The following is a 10,000-nucleotide window of genomic DNA, read 5'->3' on the forward strand; positions in this document are numbered from 1 at the left end:
GAGAGGGAGAGACAGAGAGAGAGAGACAGAGAGAGTAAGAGAGGGACAGAGAGTAAGAGAGAGAGAGAGAGAGAGAGAGAGAGAGAAGGTGCAGGTTAATGAGGGAAAGTCTGACGCTGTGTTCCTGATTGGCGTGCTGTGACTCTGACTCCAGCTATGCCGTGCGTATGAAGACAAACCGGGTCGATGTATCTTTGTGAGGACAGAAACACAAGGCGAAGTTATCATTTTTTTCCCCTCAGGGGGTTCCTCTTTAATATTCCACTCAGCCTCCCCCCCCCCCCCCCCCCCCCCCCCCCCGCGCCTTTCCCGGAAAACGTTCTTAAAAAAAAAAAACCCAGAAAAAACAAAAAGCTGGGATTCTGAGCCGAATCAGCTTTGACATCCTTCTGCAGTCCTAATCAACAGGCATGATCTTCTGTACATAAACACGGTTCTCCTCAAATCTGACGGTTCTCTCCCTTTTCCAGAGCCTTCTACTGTTTTGTTCCTCTGCAGAATGCAGAAGTATACCGACAAAACCTCATACTACGGAAACAGAATTCCATATCTACTGCAAGGCATGTTTGAATCTAAATTCATACTGGCAGAGAAGAGGAGAAGAAGAGAAGAAATGTATCTAGAAAAGAAATGTGTCAATGGGGGAGAACTGTCTCATTTGGTTGTAAGTCATCCATGCAATACCATGAATGAAGCCTCAAAGAAAATACACATTCGGATAAAAAAAAAACAAAAACAAAACAAAACAAAAAAATGTTAAATCATTAACACACACAGATCTTTACTAGCCTAGGTCAGCCAGTAAACCCAATGCACAGCTAGTCTGTTCAAGCTACTGACAAATAAACTCTGAGTTCCCATTCAGAGGGTTTCAGTCTACAACAAAAAGAGACACATCCCTCTCTTCTTGGAATCTGGCCATCACAGATCACCATTAGAAAGATGTGAATGAGGCATGGGAGTGTTTCATTATATTCAGAGAGAGACAGAGAGAGAGGTAGAGAGAGAGGGAGAGAGAGAGAGAGAGAGCCTGTCTGCTGTAGACTTGGCCATCATACTGATCAGTATCTGCAGAGTCGTTGGTTTCTTCTCATCTTTATGGTCGTAACCTCTGGCCCTTTACTGAGATGACAACAAACTTATCTAAGCTCCTAATTATCCATTAACAAGATCATGAAAAGAAATAAAAAAGTCTTGTTAATGCCATGCCTTCAGCAGTTTGGGATAATCAGGAAGATTTATCTTAAACAGGCTCCTTTAATTACATCTCCACACAACCAGTGGACATATACCAACTCATTGTCTCTCCTGTCTATCATACCAACTGTATATCTCTCCTGTGTATCATACCAACTCACTGTCTCTCCTGTCTATCATACCAACTGTATATCTCTCCTGTCTATCATACCAGCTGTATATCTCTCCTGTCTATCATACCAGCTGTATTTCTCTCCTGTGTATATGTGTATGTCTGCTGCAGATGGTTACCCCGAACAACACAAAGCGCTTTAAAGAAAAACAGTTATGTAGCATCCTCTTGCCTTTGATAAAATAATGATGTTTACTAAGACATCTGCCCACAGGGGTCCTGAAATTCATAATGCTAACAATTACACATTATTTTTCAGTGTAATTGGTCCCTTCAGACAGTAGAGAAACAAACAAGAGCGCCATTAAATAACAACAATAATAGTATAAAAAAAAAAGGAAAATAATAATAATTTCTATCTCATCTTTCTGTTTCAGTTTTAATTAACTTAACAAACAGAGATTAATAACGCAGGCTAATTGTGCCTTTGAAGTCTCCCGATTATGAAATTCACTTGGAATAAAACCAAACAGTTTACGAATCAAAACCCTTTGCCAAGACAATGAATTAGCAGGCCGCTGTTTCTACTCCAGAGTGAGGACGACGCCAAAACATAACTCCATACTGCCTCCGAGCACAAACGGAACAAATTATTGACTGACAATACAGAAACAGAAATCAGGTGTAGCAAAACAGAAGTCTTTGTTACTGCTAAACAACAGAGGCACAGAAATTCATATATCAAAGCGACATCTTTGTTTTCGTAGTGAAGACACCCTTGTTCTCTCAGTCATGTTTATAAATAATAAGTTAAGAATAATCTCTGAGCATGTTTTTGAAGTAGCACTGACTTAGGTGAAATTTTCGGAAAGCTTTCTCCCCTTCTCCGTCACACCAAAAGACAGCTAACCCTCCTCACGTATCCCCTCGTTACTGGGGCTACAGTGCAGTGAGTGATAGCCAGACACCACCCTGAATCCTTCAGTTCCGTCTCGTATTCCCAGAGGATTTGTATAAACACTGAGGGATTGTATGACTCACATCAATTTCATAAATAAGAATCGTCGGTTGTACGAGGTACGAGTTCCGACCCACCCAGCGATGCACATGACTGCTCAAGCATTTTAAATACATTTTTTTTATTAATGTAAATATCATTTTGTCTCTTGACCTCCGGTGCAATATTATCTGTTACGTAAACCAGCTCACATCAGACTCTCTTAACGACTAAATGCAATAAATTACCATCGAGACAACGCGTGTCTGTCTCTATGTACGTACACTGCAGTGTGATAACATGTTTTTTCTGTCTTTAGACTAGCTAACGATCACATTCCTTTCTTTTCTTCATTCGTTCTCTGTTCTCTCTCTTAAGAGCATGAGGCCAGGATGAGTACTCCTCAGGCAGACGCGGAAGACAGACCGTCCAGCGATGACCTGGAGTGTAAGATCTGCTACCAGCGTTACAATGCCCACAGCCGTAAGCCCAAGATCCTGGACTGCCTGCACCGCGTGTGTGCCCGCTGCCTCAACAAGATCCTGGACATGGGCGACGGCTCGGGCTGCATCAGCTGCCCCTTCTGCCGCCACGAGACTCAGGTCACGGAGTACGAGGTGGCCGGCCTGCCCGACGACTCCAACATCATGTCCAAACTGGCCACCAGGGACAAGTCCTGGAGCTCCGACCACAGCAAGGAAGTGGTGCTGACGCCCAAGAGCCTCTCTTCGGACAGCCCGTCGCACGACTCCTCCAACTGCCTGGTCATCACCATCATGGAGGTCCAGCGTGACTCTCAGCGTTCGCCCAGTAGAAACGGGAGCTCGGACTACTATGGCGACCAGAGCCTGGACTCTGTGTCGGTGGGCTCAAACAGTGGCCCGACGGACCAGGACACGCTGTCTAAGTTCTGCCTCCACGTGCCCCGCATCCTGGTCTGGTTACTGGGCTTCTTCTACTTCGGCTCACTGCCTCTGGGGATCTACCTGCTGGTGATTCAGAGAGTGACGCTGGGCATCGTGTGCGTAAGCCTGGTGCCTTCTAGCCTCACTGTGTGTTTGGTCTACGGTTTCTGCCAATGTCTGTGTCAGGGGATGTGTGACTGCTCGTCCAGAGGGTGACCCGGAACCGGGCCGTGAAAGGCAAAGGCCCGCCTCACGGTTCACAGCCAATCAGAACTCTCTGCCTTTTGACTGAAGGTATAAGGAGTCACCTGTGACATTCAGTCTTGGTCTCTACAGTGCTGGGGGAGAAACGTTGAACTATATGTTTAAATAAAAAAAAAAAACCTGCTTTCTCTTGACTTGGCACCTCTCCTCCTTGGAAATGAATGAAAGTAACTGGGATCTCTCTCACAAGCTGTACTGTAAGTAGACCAGGATTACAAATTGACTGAACACTCGAAAAGAGAACACTGTAGTCACTAACCCTCATTTGTGTAGATGTATGATGGGGATGGGCAGAGTGGGGTTGGCGAATGGGGATCTCACTGCTGTTGTAGCCAAATGACTGGGTTGATGTGTTATATCTGTCTGTCCTGTCCACGTTCTGTTTCCCTACGTTTCACCGATCATCTTCACAGGGCTGAGAAGCCTAAGTCACCATGGCGACAGAATCTCAGTCAAAACATGCGACTGAGCGGCTGACATAAAAGACAGGTCTGGCCAAAAATGAAAAGGGGGGGTAAAACGACACAGGTTAGAGAAAGAAAGATCCATTACAATAAAGAGAAAAAAAAAACATTTTTTCTTCATGGCGTTGTTCGTCTTCTGTCATACCTAAATGCCTGAACACAGTTCAAAAATAATATTGTAATTTTATGAGGCACTTCATTTTTGAGGGAAATGATGGAAACAACCATAATTTTGCAACACGACAGGTTTTGCATGACCTGCATCTGAATAATGTCTACACAGCATTTTAAGTCTATAGGCAGACTAAGGGTTTCATGCAAAACTCACTCCTTTTAAATGAACCACTTTCTCGTGTCCTTAATGGACTAATATATCACCAGAGTAAAAAAAAAAAGTTAGCTGTCAGTTTAAAATCACCAAAATTAACATATTTTTACTGTCAGTCTAAAATCACCAAAATTAAAATATTTTTACTGTCAGTCTAAAATCACCAAAATTAAAAAATGTTTACTGTCAGTCTAAAATCACCAAAATTAAAATATTTTTACTGTCAGTCTAAAATCACCAAAATTAAAAATATTTTTACTGTCAACCTAAAATCACCAAAATTAAAAAAATGTTTACTGTCAGTCTAAAATCGCCAAAATTAAAAATATTTTTACTGTAAGCCTAAAATCACCAAAATTAAAAAAATGTTTACTGTCAGTCTAAAATCGCCAAAATTAAAAATATTTTTACTGTCAGCCTAAAATCACCAAAATTAAAAAAATGTTTACTGTCAGTCTGAAATCACCAAAATTAAAAAAATGTTTACTGTCAGTCTGAAATCACCAAAATTAAAAAAATGTTTACTGTCAGTCTAAAATCGCCAAAATTAAAAATATTTTTACTGTCAGCCTAAAATCACCAAAATTAAAAATATGTTTACTGTCAGTCTAAAATCGCCAAAAATGAATGGGGATGAGGCAGGAAACGCATGGTGACAGCCAAGCGCCAATCTGCTTCCGAACTCTTCCGATCTGACAGAGCTTCATACAAAGTGCCCCAGATATGAGATGACTATGATTTAAACACCAAATCACAGCATTAAGGGCTTCTCCGGAGCTCTCCAGGCGTAAGCCAAGCTTGACAGGCTTAACTACATGGGATATTCCAAAGGCATACGCCACTGAGAGCATGTTCTGCTTAGAAATTCCGTTCCACCTGGGAAAAAAATGTCTCGGAAGCTCTTTATCTCCCCGATTATCAGAGTTTTTTGCATGCGCATGTCTGTGAACGGTGCTATATTTCCATCGCGCTGTCGCTAGCGGCGTGGGCCAGTAGGTAAAGGTCCTTCCACCAAAGTTACGAGCTGACATTCAAGACGGTTTCAGACATACATCACCACGTCTCTGGCTCTGCATCCTGTCACTGACAGCAGCCTGAAATGGGGCGAGTCTGAAAACGTCTCTTTGAAATGGAACAAAGCGACATAAAATGAAACGGGCTTCGATTCATCATGGGTGCTGACAGGGATCGAGCTTTGAGAATCCGCGATGAAATGTCAACCAGACAAACAGGGAAATCCATTCCCTTTACAAAGACCTTGTGCGCTTGGCTTTCAAATCGGGCACACGTAGAATAGTATCAGCGTGGATGTGACCACATGTCACCTTCCCTCCAAGGACATACAGAAGACAGGTTTGGCTTAAAGAAAACCAGCTCCAACTTCATATTAAGCAACAAACTTTGTACCACTGCAACAAATGACGTCAAATGTCATAATAATAATAATAATAATAATAATAATAATAATAATAATAATAATGATAATAATAATCATCATAATAATGATACCATTAATAACTAATAGGTAATAGTTAATTTTAACTTGTTACATTTTTACTTTATCAATACATTTTATTTACTAATGATTAAGTCAGATACACTCTCCTAAAGATCATTGTCCCAATCTCACAGCAGAAGCACAACTCCAATACCTACACCCCTCATGCTCTCAAAGAATTGTTTATTTAGAAATATATTTCAGAAAAACAAACAACTAAACAACCTACCAAACAAACAAACAAACAAAACAGACAACCCACGTTACAAACTGAATACTGTGTCTCTCTGCTCTCTCTGCTCATCACCTGCTCAGCCTTACGTAAAACACTAACACTAAACACTAACACTAAAGTCTAATGATCAGAGTTTAGGCCTAGGTGTAACACTAACACTAAACACCTACACTGAACGTTAACACTAAACACTAACACTGAACACTAACACTAAACACCTACACTGAACACTAACACTAAACACTAACACTAAAGTCTAATGATCAGAGTTTAGGCCTAGGTGTAACACTAACACTAAACACCTACACTGAACGCTAACACTAAACACTAAATACTAACGATCAGAGCTTAGGCTTAGGTAAAACACTAACACTAAACACTAACACTAAAGTCTAATGATCAGAACTGTTAGATTGTCACCTGCTTAGCCTTAGGTAAAACACTAACACTAAACACAAACACTAAAGTCTAGCCTTTGAATCTGACAGACAATCATGCTCATTCATATGGGCCACCTTGGTGTATGCAAAATGCCCAAAAGCCTACTAAAGTAACAAGTCAATTTTATGAGTTTGGAAGGCGATCGCTGCTTGCCTAGATTCCCTCATTGCAATTCATGTTTCTGACAAGCATTTCATAAAATCAGGGCAGTGGAAAACAAACCCTTTTAAAATCCAATAAACTAATTGTATAATTGGGAAAGATCCATTTGAAACTATAGTTAAATACAAAATCTAATATTCAACATCCTTTTTTTTTTTTAGACATTTCAGGCAAATGTTCTGCATGAATTTTAATGACACGTTAATAATTGATAAACAACCTCTGTCCTCTCATGAGTACTTTCCACATGCATCTGGCTGCAAGCTCTCCCTCCATCCTCCCTAAGCAGTTATTTTCTTGGATTGGATTTGAATAGTGAAAACAGATGCTGTTTAGCACTGATACCTCTAATCCTCAAGTATGTAAACACGCAAACATACACACAAACACACACACACACACACACACACACACACAATGAAACACACACACACACGCACACGCACAATGAAACACACACACACACACACACACAATGAAACACACACACACACGCACACGCACATGCACAATGAAACACACACACACACACACACACACACACACACACACACACACGTCGAAAAAGCCTAAGGCATCCATCAAATGACTGCTACAGCATTTGCTGGTGGTGCCACCTTGAAATCTTAATTAGAGGTGGGGAAGAGTTTCAGTGTGGCACTGCAGCAGTGGGAGGTGTCGACTCAGGTGTCTGGAGCTTCACTAAACACAGCCCGGGTGGGCGAGAATTCATTAGAGCGTCTCTGTGCTTTCCCTGCCCGGCCGAGGAAAAACACACACACACACACTCCGTCTGCGCTCGGGCACGGGCACAGAGGCCGTTTTAAATCTGACCACGGGGCTGGAGACATGACACCTTTACTGCACTCCCGCCTCACATTGACTCAGACACCTAATCAATGTGAGCTGGAACTACTCTGCATAATCAACAGAATATTACACAATAAACAGATAAATCTGTGCTTGACTGAGCATCAGTGTGCACTCTGAACAGGTCGAGTTTTTCTCTGAATAAATGGAGCCTACACTGTCACTTTTTCTTGGACGTGAAATGCACTGTGGGTTTATGATTGTTTGAGAAGTGCTAAAGGCAGCAGCAGTGAAAACAAACCATTAGCCTTTGGCACAGCTCCTGATGACAGTCTGAAGGTTAGGCACATATATTCAGCTCTAGAGGACAGAGACCACTGCAGTGTTAACCACTGAATTCTGTCTGTCTCACACACACACACACGCACACGCACGCACGCGTATGCACACACGCACACGCACATGTAAGAGAGTTATAGTCCTTTTCCCTCTCTCTCTCTCTCTCTCTCGCTCACTCTGTCACGTACACAAACACAAACAAAATACATATTTCAGTCTCAAGCCACGCATGAAACACCTCTATTTTATTCAAAGGTCATGCAATCCGTCTCTTTCAGTCCGTCGTGTCAGCGATGTGCTTGAGAGAGCGTGGCATTCAGGTGGAAAACAGAAGAAAAAAGCAGATCTGAAGACTGAGCAAAACACACAATGGCACGATGCAGCCTGCAATTACATGCCACAAATCGCTTTGTCAAACTCAAGACGACTCCGCTTCTTTTCAGAATTAAAAAAAAAACAACAAAAAAACAATGACTATGTCTCCGCATTTCATTTTTCGGGCGCTAAAATTGCTTTCAGGGAAAGGCGTGTGTCACTTCACACGAACAGAAGAATCGCACGGGGCGATTACGACTATCTGTTCTCACCCAGTCTTTACTCAGACATCTCCACTCTGACATCGGCACACGGGCGAGGATGAGAGAGCCCCGTGGTCGGGAGCAGTTCCTGCTCCGCCTGCCTCGCTCCTGATAAACCGCAGGGGACCCGGCGCCGAGAAGTAACAGCCTCCCTCTGCCCTGCTCTGTTGCTATGGAGACAGTACGCGTCACAACGGAATCGTCAGCGAGCGTGAACTTTATGGGCCGAGTTACAATGACAGATTTCTGCCTCTCCAGCACCAGTCAAACCAAGACAACCCAAAACATTTACTCCGACGGCCTAAAATAACTACCATCACATACCCCCCCCCCCCTCTCCTCACCCCCACCCCCCCACCAAGTTACATGGATTTATACTACGCTATAATAATCATCTTAAATTTAGAGTGATGCCAATATGCACACATTCAAAATGCATGATCTGGCAGACAGGCAGAGTGAGAATATTCTAGAACGGGGGGGGGGGGGGTGAGGATGTGGTTATATTACCTTCTGGGGCTGCAACCACTACTGAGGACTTAATCATTTAAGAAGGATTATAATTTATACGTGCTGATTAAATATTAAAAGGATTTTAAATAGCTGAGTTCTGTATTGATTAAATGAGATGCCATGGGAACCTTCAAAAGGGTAGAGAGAGGGTAGAGATTTAAACTTGCATGAGAGCGTCTCTCTCTGTAATAATCCAACCTCTCCTTTCGTCGAGTGAATTCATTCCTTAACTCCTAACGTGTACGTTTGAGTTATTTAACAGTCTAAGGTGTAACATCATCACAAAGCAGAAGGACTGAAGAACAGAATCTTATTATTCATAACAATGTCAGTCCTGCCCACTGATCGGCATGTGTGTAGATCACCTCACTGTGAATCTTATTATTCATAACAATGTCAGTCCTGCCCACTGATCGGCATGTGTGTAGATCATCTCACTGTGAATCTTATTATTCATAACAATGTCAGTCCTGCCCACTGATCGGCATGTGTGTAGATCACCTCACTGTGAATCTTATTATTCATAACAATGTCAGTCCTGCCCACTGATCGGCATGTGTGTAGATCACCTCACTGTGAATCTTATTATTCATAACAATGTCAGTCCTGCCCACTGATCGGCATGTGTGTAGATCATCTCACTGTGACTGTGTCATTACACCACTATGACAACCCAGAGACACACACGCACTGCTAGTCTTCTATGACCAGACTCCCCATCGTTCTCAGGACACGGTGTAACTTCGGTTAAAGGTAATGACGGGGGTTAATCCCAGACAAAGACAGAGTCTGGGTTTACTGTCAGTGTCAGCCGAGCCCTGTCCACCCAGCTCTGCCCTAGTCGTCTAGCTGCGGTGGGCGTCAGAAGTGCCAGCCGGAGAGTGTATGCCCACCTGAGGAGGGCACAGAGTGGACACACACAGACACACAAACAGACACAAACACACACACACACACACACACACACACACACACACACAGACACTCAGCCTCTAAATGGACACTGTGCAGTCCAGCCAGGGACAAATGGACTAGCATGAATCCTGCTGTGTTATTAGATAGAGAAAACCAAATCAGACAGACAGAGTCAATACGTATTTGTAGGCTTTTAGGGTACATGAGCGGTATTTATTTTATAGCCCCTGCATCTGGAGTTT

At 42.8% G+C, this 10,000-nt stretch overlaps 2 protein-coding genes across 2 annotated transcripts in view; one reads left to right on the plus strand and one right to left on the minus strand.

Moving 5' to 3' along the window:
* The window catches only part of LOC115805634 (E3 ubiquitin-protein ligase RNF182), a 6,503-nt gene extending 3,076 nt beyond the window's left edge, over positions 1-3,427 (plus strand). The window contains exon 2 of the mRNA XM_030766287.1: positions 2,685-3,427. Coding sequence (XP_030622147.1) covers positions 2,685-3,427 — 743 coding nt within the window. The remainder of the gene's footprint in view (positions 1-2,684) is intronic.
* Positions 1-10,000, minus strand: part of cep89 (centrosomal protein 89) — a 99,419-nt gene that overhangs the window by 38,888 nt on the left and 50,531 nt on the right. The window lies entirely within an intron of this gene.

This window comes from Chanos chanos, chromosome 2 (assembly GCF_902362185.1).
Source record: "Chanos chanos chromosome 2, fChaCha1.1, whole genome shotgun sequence".
NCBI classification, from domain to species: Eukaryota; Metazoa; Chordata; class Actinopteri; order Gonorynchiformes; family Chanidae; genus Chanos; species Chanos chanos.